General features: G+C 34.1%; 2 protein-coding genes across 2 annotated transcripts; both read right to left on the bottom strand.

Moving 5' to 3' along the window:
• Positions 1 to 709: 709 nt before the first annotated feature.
• LOC25502253 (probable serine/threonine-protein kinase PBL17) lies at positions 710 to 5614 on the bottom strand. Its single transcript, XM_013591826.3, has 6 exons — positions 5317 to 5614; positions 4949 to 5232; positions 3956 to 4091; positions 2887 to 3023; positions 2310 to 2433; positions 710 to 1533 (listed from the first exon to the last, which is right to left on the bottom strand). The coding sequence occupies exons 1-6, from the start codon at positions 5390 to 5392 to the stop codon at positions 1130 to 1132; spliced, it is 1161 nt and encodes a 386-aa protein (XP_013447280.1). The 5' UTR covers positions 5393 to 5614; the 3' UTR covers positions 710 to 1129.
• Positions 5615 to 9827: 4213 nt separating this feature from the next.
• On the bottom strand, positions 9828 to 10880 carry LOC112417448 (uncharacterized). The gene has a single exon (XM_024773146.1). The coding sequence runs from the start codon at positions 10878 to 10880 to the stop codon at positions 9828 to 9830; it is 1053 nt and encodes a 350-aa protein (XP_024628914.1).
• Between the last annotated feature and the right edge of the window lie 6452 nt (positions 10881 to 17332).

Here is a 17332-nt window from a genome sequence, read left to right as displayed (position 1 = left end):
CAATGAAATTGATTTTATTCTGTCGACATAAAGCATGCCTTGTCTCGTATTATGATAATATGCCACCGAAACACCCTACGCAAACATTTTCGGGTTTCTGGAACTAAAAAAAACAATTAGTCTGTTGGAGATTGTATGCACACTCTTCCTAGCTTGTGTCAGTTTGTTTAATTTAGAAGAGATGACGTGACATGATAGAAGCTTCACCTATTGCATGTTTTCTACTTGAATATTCATTCATTCAACATTCATTCCTTCAACTCAACACCAGTATCCTACACTTGTCACTATTAATCGTTATTTGAACACCCAATTCGCATGACCTGCAAAGTGCAAGATTGTTTGGTACCATAGGAAATAAGGTTATGATAGAGAGGTGGCTATTTGGTACCATGCCACTTATCAATGGGTAAACTCAGAACATTAGGGATGCTTACTACGCACTCGTTAGCAAGACCCAAAAAGAAATGTGATAATGCCAACAGTCTATTCAACCATCGGTTGCTTGTTTGACATGCTAAATTCGCTAAATGGTCTTGTAACCATTAACTTGTTAGCAACAAGACCAAAGTTAGATGATAGAAAGGTTTAAATCCAGGTAAATAATTGAACGATATTATATTAGTAAGAAATAAAATAAAAAAGAGCTGAACAATATAATCAGAAACGATCTATTGTAACTATTTACAACAGCACTGGGCAATCACCAAAAAAATTGCAGGTCGTGCCTTGCAAGAGCATATCAAAGTTTCAATTGATTAGTGAGTTCATTTCATGTGCAAAGTAAATAATTAAGAAAGAAATGTTTGACACTATGTGAAATATTTCAACAAACATCCCAATGATTCAAAATTGGAAAGAATAATTGAAGTGAAATGCTTAAGCTACATAATTGCCTTTGCCAAATTCTGCTCGATAAACATGTGAAAACACCATCATGATCCACCTATTTAACATTTTGGACAATTTTAATTGCTAGTCATACAGATGAAACTTCAACTTTTGGAAGAAGCTTATCTAGGGAGCATCGGAATCTGGTGAAGAACTTAAATTATAGTCATTTGAAGGTTGCGTTCTGCTTTTTTCTGATCTTGCCTCGCTCTTATAGACCTCATCATTTGAAATTTGGTTAGCTCTTAGTTGGAGTGTCATTGCTGCCCTTTGGAACCTCATAAATGGTTACACTGCTACCACCACTTTGAAGGATTTTATCTTCCTCATTTTCCTCCTTTGACTGAAAGTTTTCAAGGATTTCAACAACCTGGCTCATAAGAGGTCTGCTTTTCGGGTTTTGGCTAAGACATTGGTATGCTAAAAGGGCCACCTTTGTTGCAGTTTTACTTGAATATTGCCCTTCAACTTTCGGGTCTAAAATTTTCAGAAGTTTTTTATTATGATTCAACAATGGGCGAGCCCATTCAACCAAGTTATGCTCTCGGCTAGGCCTACTCTTGTCTAGTGCTCTCCTACCAATAAGTAATTCCAGTAGCACCACTCCAAAACCGTAAACATCGCTTCGAGCAGTCAAATGCCCTGTTCATATTGACAAATAGGTTAGATAACAGATATAATCACAACTGATATATGATAATAAACACACATGTTAAAGTAGTGAATTGATCATCATTTTTAAAGGACTGTCAAAAGGAGAAAAGTGACAGTTTCCCATACCATAACAAATTAATAATAATATATACTGGACTTCAGAAATAAAGTTTACTAAAATTTGACTCAAGGGAAAAATTCACATCATGTTTTTGGGACAACTTAGCAGAAAGTTTACTTCCACCTTTTCTTTTCCATTAAAAAATGTCTATCAAGAGAATGAAAAAGAAATCGAAAAAGCACAGGTTGTGATTTACAAGACACGGTAAAAAAGAAAAAGATTCAATTTCACAAGTAAAATGGCATACCAATCCTAATATAGTATGTCATAGAACCCCACCTATACAGAGAGAAATTTAGAATATTGAAACTCATGTGCTTGTTACTTGTTTCTTCTTCCTTACTCTTTCCATACAATACCCAGGTTGAAGAAATGAAGAGGATCCAATTTAATACCTCTTCAATTTGGTAATGAAATTCATGCATGCTTACATTTCCAACAATAAAGTACACAAAAAGGCCACTAGGTCAGGATGGTCTTGCAACGGGTGTTTATGTCAACATCAACTCATGTAAATTGCATAAGTATTGATAAAGAAAATACACTTTTATTGTCGATGAAGAACTTTTTATGTTTCAGAAATTTTAGAAAAGTGAAGATAACTGACAAAATAATTCAGCAAAAATAGATTCAAATAACTTACCAGTCATGACATACTCCGGAGCAGCATATCCATATGTGCCCATTACTCGAGTTGAAACATGTGTTTGGTCCCCCATCGGCCCATCCTTTGCAAGGCCAAAGTCTGAAAGCTTTGCATTGAAATCCTGCAGATTTATGCCTCAATATTTAGATAGCTGAAACCTATGCAATCTTTACTTTTATAAAAAGGATGAATTATGATGCTATTGAGTAGGACAGACAACTTTTCTTCTTCTGCTTGATAAATTTAATATTCTACTGGAGATTGAAAGTCGATAAATATGGTTTTCGGGGATAAGATTCCTCCAAAAAAAATTCAAGACAACACCAACTACATGACAGCAGAAAGACATATTAACGAAGAAAAGCTCAGCAAACTCTCTACAGTTGACAGTAATAACCATTAGCTGAGACCATAAAGATGCTAAAATAAACTTCATCGACTGTTCAAGTGTCTAGTAAGTCAGGTTGAACAGAAGAATGACATTAGTTATGGATATGATAACATTTCGATTTTTTCCTTTTAATAAAACAAAAAGTTGAAAGCAAAACTTATTCCACATTAGAAGGCAACACACCGCATCTAGCAAGATATTTGATGTCTTGAAGTCGCGATATATGATAGGCCTTTCTGCACCATGAAGAAAAGCAAGCCCTCTTGCAGCATGCAAAGCAATCTTCATTCTTTTAGACCAAGTCAATGTTGAGCCCGCTCCTACCATCAAGAAACAATGGGATGATTAGGACTCTATAAGAGGAAGTTTCCTTATCAGTATTTTCCTTAGTATACCATTAAATTGATTTATTCAATGCACTAAAATAATTGAATGGCAAGAATCATTAGAAATGGGACGCTAAGCACATGCATTGATGATAAGATGCTGCTTTGGCCTATTTGCTATTATTTTTTTTATAAAAAAAAATGATTTATTTATTTAGAGGTTATGTAAAGCAAAAGTTATTTTTAATTTGGTTGCAATTTAAAACAGTTACAATTATAGTTTCTTTCAGAAAGTGAAAGAAACTACTTAAAGTAGCTTCTCAAAATAATCAGAAATATGAGTGTTTGGATTCTAATTTCTTTCTGCCAAAACTTTGAATAAATGCACTATATAGAAGGATTTTCGTTCAAAATAGGGGACTGTTCTTTAAAAAAATCTGAAACAATTATGTTCATTATCTTATTATTATTACCATGTCAAATTTCAAAAGAGGACAACTGCAACTGAAACAGTTTTTCGAACATCCTGTTTACCTTTTATATTTCATCAAGCAAAAAGGAAGTACATCATAATCGTGTAGGATGTCAAAGGATAAATATTAAGGTGTTAAAATTTTGGGACCTTGGCTGCCCCCCAAGCAAACTACATATGGTACCAACTACCAAGGCCACCGACATAGAAGAGACAGAGGGCCAGAGAAAGAGGGAGAGCTGGAAGATGGTCTATACCATTTTGAAGCAGAAAGAAGGTTGAGCATAATAGTTGATTAACTAGTCTTTTAGATATAAAAATAATTAAGACGTAGTCAATGGCAATATTAAGCACAATTGACCCAGTACCAGTTACAAATATGTTAATTATGTGAGTAATCCGGTTTCATTGCATAACCCTAATACTACTCAAAATTTAAATATTTGAATCTTACTGCGAAAAAGATGTTTCTCCAAGCTGTCACTAGCCATGTATTCATAGACCAACAACCGGTGTTCATCCTCACAGCAGTATCCAAATAGCTTTACGAGATTCGGGTGACTGAATTGACCCAAATAGTTAACTTCAGCCTGCAATACAAACAAAATCAGACCATTTAAGTTTGGCCCTGTTCACTGCTCACTTGCATAAAATCTTTCTCACCACTCTAACTATCAACTGTCATTGTTCAATCATAAAATAACTGTATTTGGTTTCCCACTGGATGATATCAGAATTGATTGATTTGGCCTCGTTTGTTTGCTTTCAGTCGGGCAAAACTGATTTTGACACCAAACCTAAGTTTTACTAGATGTGATAAAATTGAGTTGGGATCCTCACCATTTTTTTTGAGGAAATGGAGGGTTCCAATTGGAGATAGAAAAAGACAAAAAGTAAATAATTTACAATAATTCTCACATCAAACTTGCTTCTAAAGTAAAAACATTCATATAATGTTCGGTTCAACTTATAGATGAGCCAAAGTTGATTCTAGAGATGTATAATTGCTTTTATAATGCTTGGTTTCTCTATTGTAGGATTGATTTTGCCTCCAGAATCGATTCTACTTGAAAATAGATATTATTATTAAAGCTTCTAATTCAGAATTGTTTTTTACACTTGAGTATATTGTTCAACTCATTTTTACATGAATGTATCCGAACATAAACTATTTTACCTTCAACATGATTTTAGCCAGAATCAATTCATTCAAAAACCAATTTTTCTCACCGCACCAACTTTTAATTCAATCTAAACCAAACCAACTTAAAGCACAAATTAAAAACAAAACCATTAATGTGTAACATAAAACAAACATTAAATTCAATTATGAGGAATGCTAGACATTAAACACTCAACCCTTAACACCAACCCTAACCCTACATAAAACAACTAGTAATTTATTGCGTTAACCAAAATATGAATTGGAGAATGTTAAATAACGTACCAGCCATTCACGATCGCCTTGAAATCCTTCGCGGTTAAGTTCTTTAATGGCGACTTCAGTGGAATTATAACCAGCCCTTACACTATCATCTATAACACCTTTATACACAACACCAAATCCACCTTCTCCTAAAATGAAATCGGGACGAAATTGTTTGGTAGCGAGTCTCAATTCGTTGTAAGTAAAAATGTGAACGTTGCTGTATCCAGCACCTTCGCGAAGTTCTTTGATATTCATGGAACCGGTACCTAATGGAGTCGTTCGTGCACCGGAATCATTTCCAACTGAAATCGGAATCGAATTATATAATCGATTAATCAATTAATCAACAAAAAAAAAAGAGAGAGAGAGAAATGGATCGTAATTACCTGCGGATTTAGGTTTAGAATCGGAAAGAGAAATGTGATTATGTTCTTGTTCAATGATGCTGAAGCAAATCCCCATGAATCTGGATCTGAACCGAAATCACAATCACGACATTTCGATGATTCTGTGTGAAAAAGGAAAAGGAATGGAAGTGGATTTTGAACAGTTAAGAGAAAGAGAAAGATAGTGAAGAAAGAAGAATGATTCAAACAGTGAAGGCGAGGAAAGCGCCAAACAAAACGTTTTCTAATCAATCAATCCTTCTCTCTCTCCACATTTGCTTCCATTTCTGTTATTTCAAACAAAATGTCTTTCACTTTAAGTTATTTCCACTTTTGCCATTTCTTTCTTTTTAATAGATATCGGTCGGGTCCAACTTAACAATTTCGACTTCAAAATAAATAAAAATTTCTATTGTTTTTAAATATAGGAATTCAAATGTTTGGAAAATGAGGAGAAACCTAAAGTCCAAAACATATTTTTTTTTAGCTTATAATATGCAATATCCCTACCAACTGAGATAAACTCACGGGATTGATAAAGACAATGTTATTGCGGACATTGATGTTGTTGGGTTGAGTAACATTGGGTCCAATGATAAAGACAATATTGTTGGGCTAAATGACATTGAGCCCAATAAAAGGGGCGAAGGGGTAAGGAACAAGAAGAATGTTGTTCACACTTCACTTAATGCTAGGAAACACCAGTAATTTACCAATATAACCTCATCGGTAATTAGCTGTTGATGGATTTTAACCGACGGTAGTTAATTGTCGATGGACAATTACGTCTTTTTCTGATGTATTTCAGCCTTGTTAGAAGTGTATACAGCAATTTTCAAGGATAATGGTGTATAAGATGTTGACAATATTGTGGAATGGTTGTTGACAATAACGTAGAAGGGGGTGTTGTTGGTAATAATCCAGGAAATTCTTGTTGAACATATTGGATTGGGCCTACTAGAATGGACAAGGTAAAAGAACTTACAATATTAGGGAAATTGCTCTTTGGGCGCCATGGTTTGATCTCAAGCACCCTGAATGAACCATTTTATTCCTAATGGTAGTCATCTATTGCTCACATGATTATAGTATGAAATTTCATTCTCATATACGACACTTAACTGTCGTATCAGATGTGTTGATATATTAGATAGCTTACTTGTACTACACATTATTCACTCACCACCTTCCATGCCCTATTCCATCCATCTAAAAATTTGTATTATATTTTTTTGTTGCAAAAAGTGTGTCTCGAATCATTGAAGAAGGATTTCTGGAACACTCAATTGATGTCAAGATACATGTTTTATATTTTTTATTCTGATTGCATTGTTGAATTTTTTTCCTGCCATTTTTTGTTGGAGTTCACAACCATTCGATGATGGATACAAAGTTAGAAAGGTCACCTTCATGTAGGGAGATTGATTGTGAAATACAATAAAGTTGTTTCTGATCTGACAAAGAGCTATATGCATCCTAATCACATCTTGAAGATTTTAAAGGATAAAAGAAAACATAATTTGACGAATACAAAACATGTGTACAATGCACGACAAAGGTTCATAAAGTCAAGTCAGTATCTGTTCAAATGCCTGGAGGAGCACAGATATGTTCACAAGTGTACAGTGACGGATCCAATAATTTTTATATGCGAGGCATGATGATTTATTTATTAAGAAGTTCACACAAAAAGAGAAAAGCTATGAACATGTCAAAATCTATGGGGCAAATTATAGCATCAAGTAGAATCAATTATGGAGGCAGAATCAATCCTACTCAAAAGCAACCAAACATGTCAAAATCAATTCTACTGCTCCATAATCAATTTTACTCAAAAGCAACAAAACATGTTAAAAGCTGCAAAAGTAAGTAATGTACATCAAAAAAATCTATGGGGCGTTTAAGGTAAATTATCCCCTTCCGATTGATTTTTTTCATACGTAAGAGTAAAAAACTGATTTTACCAAGACATCAAAGGTAATTTATGAAAACAAAGTTTAATCAATTAGATCAAAATAAAATGTGAATTAATTTACTTTTGAAATATTCAAAATATCTAACAAACATTCAAAAGTTTAAAAAAAAAAAATCAAAATAATTTTTTTGGTTAAACATCATCAAAGTGATGCAGAGGTATATGAAACGGTGTTGAAATAGTAATACTTAATACATTGAAATTAGTGTAGCAAGTTAAATGAACCAAAGACACGTATAGATAAGAGGTCTACCATTCACATCACAACCTCACGATTATCGTGTTATCGCATTGTTGCACATTTAGACTTATATGATTTTTATAAGTGCTCCATAGACCGGTCATAATCTCATGCATACTGCCCGACTTTACACATAAGGGCTTATGGCACCCGTTGAAAGCTTGCATGCACTATACCATAAGAAGATTTATATTATACTAGAAGAATATATATACCCAGAACTAAAATAAACTCATGAGTAAAATAAATCACGATCCAACATGGGCAAACAAGCAAAGTGTAAACAATAAAATGCTTATAATAAAAAAACTTATTATACTGTACCAAAAAATACTTATAATTTCTTAATTAAATCTCACAACTACTCTATCAAACAAGCTTTAATTAATTTAACCAATTATGATTGGTTTAATTGATTAAGAGTTGACTCACACGTAAGGTTGCAAGTTCTACTTCTATTATCAGCCGATATAATAACCTCTTTAATGAATGATTTATAAATACATTTGTAAGTGTTCTATTAGCCTCGAGGCTTGTCCTGACCTTTAAGAAAGTATAAATTCTCATAATTTTATTTTGAAGTCAATTTATATTTTTTTAACGGCAAAGTGAATTATATTAAAACAAAGAGAGAGTTGAATAACCAGTAATAATACAAACAAGGTATCTTTTCTTCCTAGCTGAAAGCAACATTCAAAAGAAAACTATAATACCCTCAACGACCTCTTCCATCCTTGGAATTTCTTGCGTCACAAATTTTTCAAAGAATTGTGTGTCAAAGAAGAATTAAGCATTTCCAATGTTTCTTACCGAAGGAGGAGGATACAAAGTAATCGAAAAGGGAAAGTATGTTCTGGGAAAAATCACCCCATTCCCACCCACTTGAAAATTGTATACCATATATACAACAGAAGTAAAATTGCGAGTATAAAAAAGATGACCCTCTCCCTCTATTTTTTCCGAACACCACGCACAATCCGCAGCTTTCCCACCAACCACCACTAAGGATACCTTGGAAAGGGCCAGTGCAAAAATTTGATTGAGAAGTTTCTGAAACGGTCAATTAAAATCCAAATAGTATTTGCTAACTATGAGCAATAAGAATATAGTAGCTCAAATCAATATTACATGAATCACTACTACTTGTTATGGCTTCACAGGTCACAACCACCATTCAAAGTTCAAACATATGTCTCTATTCCCCTCAAAAGCCAAAAAACATGTCTCGATGACGATTATAAAACATCTCATTAATATGTTTACAATAATATAAACTAATGACCTTTGCATCAACTTCAAAAGTGCACGTGTAAAATCAACTGCTAACGTCGTACGCACAGGTGCGTGCAGCAGAGCAGGGCACATACACCAATAACTGAGAGAGAGTGAGTGTTTTCAGGGAATCAATGCACATTCACTTTTTATCCTTTGAGTGTTGTCTTTCTGATTTTTAGAAGAAAAAAAAAATATCATAAAGTTTGGATTGAAAGTAATTAAATTTTGGCCGAGAATTGTTTCATCTATAAATGAAATTCAGATTCTTTTGAATGATTAATTATTTAGTGCAACTTATTAGTATAACTTTTGTATTATGATAAAATATTTATTCAACATTCCCGTTCAAAGCATCTCAATATGTTCACCATGAACAGATGACCTTTGCATCAACTTTCAAAATGCACAAGTAAAAACTAATTAATTTTTAAGGAATCTTATAAATAGGTGCTCTTAGGAAACCTTCTAAGTAGGTGGACATTACTTTTTTTTTTAGGGTTAACATTTCGATTTTTATAGAAGAAAAGCTTCGATGATCTAAAATTCGATCAAAAAATAAGTAAAATTTACCGATATTTGTTCCACTCATAAATCTAACTCATTTTCTGGTTTAGACAGATGTTACTTAAACTGGTGCACATTACATAACTATAATAATGAGGCATGGTATAATAAGTGATGGAGTCATTTAGAGTCTTGTGTGGGCATGTGCCTACACTATTAATTTCAAATTCAGTAGTATATAATGATGGTATTAAACCAATTATATGCCGTCATTACTATGTAAAAGAAAGTACTCATCTTACCAAACTAAAGTTAGTTCAATAATTTTTTTTTTTGAACAAATCAAAATGAGATAAATTATGAAACCAACGGTGATACCTCCCGTACAAGGTGTGCAAAAGGAGAAACACCGAAAATATTTACAGAGTTAAGGTGCTAAACAAAGGGCACCAACCAAAAGACAAAAAATTACATAAGAACACCCATACAAAGAACAGAGTGTTGCCACCAATCGTGTTAAGAATAAACAAAATTCGGTTGCTTAGATTTAAGCCAAAGAAAGGAGTGCAGCTTCACCTTTTCTTTAAGAGTAAAATTATTGGAAACCGTACCATTAAATATCCGATTGTTCATTTCCTTCCAAATCACCCAAATAGTGACAAACCAAATAATCGTGAAGAATAAATGAGAATAAATTGGCATACCCGCCATCTTAGTAAACTGTTGAAAGTGATGTCGAAGCTCACCGTCAAGCACAAACGAAATGCCTAACCAATTACAAATAACAGCCCAAAGATCAGTTGATAGAGTGCACTGAAGAAAAAGATGATTCACCGTTTCATTGCAAACGCAACCAAGCGCACACGCCATATCTGTAGAGGAGAGAACACCACGCAAAGCAAGGTTGTCTTTCGTAGGAATACGGTTACGAAGAAGACGCCACACCAGCAAGGAGACCTTTAATGGGACATGCTTTTTCCAAACATCATCAACGAGAGACCTGTCCACCATGTTACTCGTAGTTGTAAGGAAGCGGTAAACGCCCCTAACCGTGTAGCCATGAACAGGGTCTAACAGCCACTGCCAAGTATCACAAACAGAATCCTGCAAAACAATGTTATGAAATAGCAAAGAACACTCCCTCACAGATTCCTCCTCCCACGCAAATAGACGACGTCTCCACACCCACGCCCCTCCATCACTACCCAAGCCGCGACCCACCATCTCCCCCACCGAACACTCCTTTTCCACCGCCAAATTAAAAAGGCGAGGAAACTTCAAACGCAACGGCACATCTCCTATCCATCTATCATACCAAAACAAGGTATTTCTCCCATCTCGTACCACCCGCCTAATATTATCTTCGAACCAATTCCCCACACCCTCACCAATCCCCTCCCGTAATCGACACATCATCCTCCACCACGCCGAAGAATCACTACCACCCTCCCTAATCCGCCCCCCAACCTCACCATAACGGGATTTCAACACTCGATACCATAAGCCCCCCTTCTCCGTCAACAATCTCCAACACCACTTGCCCAAAAGAGAAATATTAAAGGCTCCCATCCTCCTAACCCCCAATCCCCCCTCTTCCTTTGGTAAACAGATGGAATCCCATTTAATTCAAGATATTTTCCTATTAACCTCACATCCCCCCCAAAAAAATCTTTTAAAAATAGATTCAATAGAAGAAATTATACCTGCAGGAGCTTTGAAAAAGGAAAGAAAGTAAACCGGTAGAGAGGACAAGACAGATTTCAGAAGAACCAGACGACCACCATAAGAAAGGAATTTATTACTCCACGATGAAAGGCGAGCCACAATTCAATCCACAACCGGTTTCCAAAAACTCAACTTCCTCGAATCACCACCAATAGGAATACCCAAATAAACAAAAGGAACAGTTCCTCTACGACAATTCAACACCGACGCCGCCTCCACCAACCAAGAATCAGGAATATTGACACCTGTCAACATGCTTTTGTGAAAGTTAACTTTTAAACCAGACACCTCCTCAAACAAAATAAGAACCGCCCTTAAAGAACGCACATTCAACCAGCTTTTTTCACCAAGAATAAGGGTGTCGTCCGCGAACTGAAGGTGACTTAGCCGGATTTCACTACCATTTCCTATGCCAAAACCGTGATACATATTTGCTCCTACCACCGCATTCATCAATACGTTAAAACCTTCAGCTGCTAATAAAAATAAGAATGGCGAAAGAGGGTCCCCCTGACGAAGGCCCCGCTCCATAGGAAACTCTTCCGTCGGACACCCGTTGACAAGAACCGACGCCATTGCAGTCCCTACACACTCAGAAATCCACTTCCGCCACAGAGTTGGAAAATTCATATTCACCATCACCGAATCAAGGTATTTTAAATCAACCGAGTCATATGCTTTTTTAAAATCAACTTTGAACATGAGCAGCTCCTTATTCTTACGCTTCGCCTCATCAACCGCCTCGTTACCTATCAAAATGCCATCTAAAATTTGCTTTCCTTTGACAAACGCCGATTGAGAGTCTGAAATGATACTACCAATAACCGTCCGTAAACGATTAGCCAAAACCTTCGCTAACACCTTATACATACACCCCACAAGAGAAATAGGACGAAAATCATTTAGACTTTGAGGACTATGCACCTTTGGAATTAAAGCTATAAATGTAGAATTTAATCCCTTCGACAATTTCCCATTGCGGTGAAACTCAGTTAAAAAGGTCATAAAATCAATCTTCAAAATATCCCAAAATTTTCTAATAAAATCAAAGTTGATTCCATCCAGTCCCCGGCTCTTAAACCCATCACAATCCCAAACTGCCTTTTTTACTTCCTCTAAAGAAAACGGTCTTGTTAAATTACCAGCTTCAGCATAAGAGAGTTTGCTAAACTGAAGTCCTTGAATACCTGGCCGCTCCACCCCTACTGCCTTAAAATGAGTTGAAAAGTGATCAAAGACTGCCTTCCGAATGTTTTGAACCCCTTCCACCGTAGTGCCATCTACGGCCACCGTGTTAATTGCATTGTGACGCCGCCGGTTAGCCATTACGCCATGAAAAAATTTGGTACTAGCATCTCCTTCCTCTAACCACTGCAATCTAGTTCAATAATTTAATATCTCATTTATTAATAAATTCAACAATGAATCATAATATTAGATAAGAGTAGTTTTGTAAGAGTGTATTTACTTCTCTTTGATTTATATATTCCTTCTAATCCTTTTTATAAGAAACAAAATACATAAACCATTAAGACCAATGAAAAACATTGAAAATAGTTATTTTTCATTTAATACTCTTACAAATTTAATCGGACTTCATGGATACCCTCTTTTTTTTTTGTTGATAGACGAAATGACAAGAGTCATTGTACGAACAAGTAAATTAGTTGGGGTTCGAACCCCAATCACGACATCTAGACTATCAATTTCGGCATTTTTTTTTGTCTATTGATGTAGGACTTCTGGACTTGATACTCCTATATTAATTACTCTTAATTTCAATAACTATTTTACTTTTAATGTTCTTTCTCGTATTTAAATAAGGACACAAATGAAATTAAATTATAACACATTTGAAAGTTTGTCAATATTTTTGATAAAAAGAACGAAAAAATATTGACACTTTTGTTCTTTATAAAAAAGATCTGAAGAAGTATAATTGTAGATGTTTATTTTACTTTCATCTTAAACAAACTCAAATAGTAAGTTTTTTTTTGTTGGTAAAATAGTAATTTTAATGTTACAATGTATGAATATTGCTCACACAATCTAAAACTTATGGCTCTACCACGGCGTACAATATACCCAATGGATTCAAGTGAAACCCCTCTTCTTTTTTTAAATCTACAGCAATTTTTTATGTTATTTTATTCTTAAACCCCTCAAAACGTATGCCTTTCACAACTCTATTTATTTAGTTTTTAAATATGTCCAATGACAGCCAGTTATGCAAGATTGTAATGTAATTAAAATGAAAATATTTGGATAAAATAGCGTGGATGTAACATGGTTTTCGCGGTGGCTACATCGCGAGAAAAATGCGTTGCGCGAGAGCTGAATTCAACTGCCCTATGTACGAGGACATTTGTATTATATATATGTTGGTGGGGAAAACTTCTGTCTTCTAGTATGCAATGTGCATATCATTTAGTTAGCAGTGGTTTGTTATTATGTGAGGACTTTTTCTTACTAATTATTGTGTACCACTCAAAATAAAATAGCCATGCGAATAATTAAATTACCAGCAATCTTCTCCAGGTACAACTCCTGATTTTTTAGGTGAACCCGTAACCTTTGAAAGGTTTAAATGAGCACCAAACTATTATCACTAAGTTACAATAGGTTATCTCTAAACTATGATAGATTCAACAATTATAACTAGGGTAAATCCCACATTTAGGGTTAATAATCAATCAGATTGAATCATTTTATGAACATTCATATGCAACTATAAAGCATTAAAAACAAGTTATATTTATATAAAACTAAATGGAATAATCATATTTAAATGTATGAGTCATGCTAACCGGTACCTTAGAGCACTGATCAATGATACCAAAAAAGGAAGTTATTATTAAAAAATTAATCTTCTTTGACTTTTTATGGATTAACTACACAATTTTCAATGTAATAACTACTATATAATTTCCATTTTTGTATCCATGACGAGTGTATGGGATACCGGTTAACATTTCCTTTTTTACATGGTTCAAACAATTTATTGAGAGGGCCATCGAGATGACCTAACCTTAGGAGTTTAGATATTCATGTTTTTCTAAACACAAACAAAATAGTATGTAAAGAAATACATAAATGGTGAACAACTTTAGTTGATTCCTCGCCTCCGGGATGCCTCCGATCGTTGGGAAATCACAATTTCTCCTTCTTCTCTTTGTCTGAGCATGTTTATAAAGTGAGACAATGGTTCTTTATTTACAGGCGAGCAACTCCCTAGCTTTCTGGAATGCATCGTGTCATGGACAATAGCTGACTCCTTAGCTTTTCCTTCCAATGGAGGGACACATAACTAATAGCACGCATCATGCCTCTTTCAGTAGTTGACGCATCATGCCTCACCAAAATGCATGTAGTGACTATACCCCAAGAAATCACTTTAATAATCTTGTAAAAACATATTGCACGATCACAAAGTTGTCGATTTGGTTGCATTGACACGTTCCAAGACCTTATATGGGAATTTAAAAGATATTTCCCCCTTCTCTAAAAAAATATATTTTCCCCTTAAAAGAATTTAAACGATATTTTTTATTATAATTTACTACACCACTATTTTAAAAAGTATATAAATACAAATAAATTAGACTACAATTTATTTCTTTTAATGGTTGAGCTAAGACAACGTTTAAAAATATGACCGCTCGGCCCTAGTTTTCTCTCTCTAGGTTTTGTCTTACAGTTTTGTCATTGAGGGGTGGTTTTGGGTTAATTCTTGACCTGAAATCACCCCTCTTCATCTTTTTCTCTCTATTTCAATCTAAATAAGTGATTTACATATAGATCTAGGTTTTGTTTCTTTGTGATTTCATCATCTAAGTGTGGAGGTTTGTTGTTCGTCGTCTTGTGCGGCATTGTTTGATTTTTCGTCTTCGTGCGGTGTTCATTTGATTCATATTGAAATATCGATTATTCAATCAAAGATTTGGGCGTCAACGTTGCAGATCCGAAGGCCATGAATATTCCAGACACTTTAATTTTATCATATATTTTTGTAGGCATTATGCCGTTATATGCTATTAACTTGGATGTTGTGAGTTTGTTCACATATTCATTCTTTACGTTTTTAGTAGTATTGAATGATGTAATCTTTAGATTTGAATAATATCATTTTGTTTTTGTCAAAAAAAAAATACCGCGCATACAATTTTTTTCTTTTTGAAAGATCATAACATTTTATTTGGCGTGCTCTGTTCACTTCCTTTGCAAGTGCGCCATTTGAAATGGTGTGCTCCAATCAGTTGTCAACATATTTATGTATTTTAATGTTACTTAAACACTATTTTCTGGTCACACGACCAGTATCTTAGGTTATACTCCCATTTTTAATTACAAGTAAAATTGACTTTTTAAATTCATTCAATCAATGTATGTGGAGATTAGAAAAAGAGGGAGTATATTATAGTTTTGTTGTACGGTGTTGTAAATCCTCTGATCCATCATAACTCTTTTCCTCTTTTGAATTCTTAGCAAGTGTCCTTAGGGCACTTGTTAGCATAACCCTAATTTTAATAAGAGGTGCAATATTTTTAAAAAAGAATAATAAATGCATCTAGTAATTTGTAATGAGTCTTATATTTAGGGATAAATATTTATCAAGAGTAAGTGTCTCCTCTTTAGAAACTATTATCAAGAGTCGTATCTATTTGATGTGGGACTTGAGTTTTTTCCAATACACTCTCTCACACCAGTGACCGAGCCATAAATCTTACAGAGCTTGAACAAAATTTTGATCGCAAATTCACATGTGACATAATATATAAACAGTCATAAATCGAAATAAAAGAGACTCGTCATTTTGTCAATAATAGTACAATTTGAATGAGAGAGATGAAATATAACTTGTCATTAGTGTGCTAAATAAAATTAGGAGGTAAATGCCTTTTTCGATACCTTTTTACACGGTGAATGTTATGTTCAAATTATAGAAACGTGTCAATAATAGTACAATTTGAATGAGAGAGATGAAACATAACTTGTCAATAGTGTGCTAAATAAAATTAGGAGGTAAATGCATTTTTCGATACCTTTTTACACGGTGAATGTTATGTTCAAATAATATAAACGTCATCAAGTGACTTGAATATCTTCCGCTCGATGTAACATATAATCACGTCATTCAACCACAACACAACTATAATCAATTTTTAGAATAAATTCTTGAAGTGGGATCGATCCCCCCTACCATTTTTTTAATATTTCGATTGCATTATTAATAATATGTTATTCAAAAAAATTGTTCTTGCAAACTACCATCCCCATGTTATATTCAAGCAAATGAACCACTATCTTTAATAATTTTATTAATTTTTGAAACTGTTTAATATATATTCCATAAATATTTGGTACCCCCAACTAAAAATCTTAAAATCCGTCATTGTTTTAAGACATTGTTTAAACATCCAAAAATTGTAATTTTTATATTGAAAATTGTGTAGTTATAACTTTTACATATATTTAACTTATATTTTTAAAACAAAATTTCTTTTTGTAGGTTCTTTAAACAATATCTTAGAATACTCGTTAACAAAAACCCAATTAATAATAGTCATAACATTTCAGACAAGCTTTTTATTACCTGTAACTTTTGTAAAGTGTTCTTTGTAATTAAAGATGAGGAAGGGAAAGTACGAAAATCACCACATGTAATAAATAACATCACCATCACTATTAATTAATAATGGTATGCACGTTGCATGGCACAAGTGTTCCCCCACGAGCAGCCTATAATACACAGTGGACTCTCACTCTAATTCAATTCAGCTCTCGTGCAAAGCATTTCTCTCGCGCAACGCATTTCTCTCGCTACAAATGTAACAGCCTCATTCATTTTCTTCAAAAAAAAAAAAAAAAAATCTCACTCATTTATTTTTTTAATACTAACAAGGAATAAATTTATAAGAAAATACTAACAAGTGCTCTAAAAAATCTTTTAAAGAAGAAACTTTATCTCAAAAATAATGCATCCAACACAATGAAATGTCGTGTACTTAAGGAACTAATGCTTCTAAATACTTGTTAGTATGACCCTGGTTTACATAAAACTTAATTATTAATGCTTCTTCGCACTTGTTAGTGTGACCCTGATTTACATAAAACTTACTTGTATGTACTTAGGGCACTAGTGCTTCTAAGCACTTGTTACTATGACCCTGATTTACATGCGTGTAAATTCTTTTTTTTTTTTTTCAAGTAGTTTAGTGGCTAGATTCACACACATTATGTGTAGAAAAGTGGATAATTCAGAGTTCGAACCCTGACCGCTGCACAAATTATCTCTG

Source organism: Medicago truncatula, chromosome 8, assembly GCF_003473485.1.
Source record: "Medicago truncatula cultivar Jemalong A17 chromosome 8, MtrunA17r5.0-ANR, whole genome shotgun sequence".
NCBI classification, from domain to species: domain Eukaryota; kingdom Viridiplantae; phylum Streptophyta; class Magnoliopsida; order Fabales; family Fabaceae; genus Medicago; species Medicago truncatula.
The sequence above is the reverse complement of the archived record's forward strand: the minus strand, read 5'-3'. Positions and strand labels throughout refer to the sequence as shown.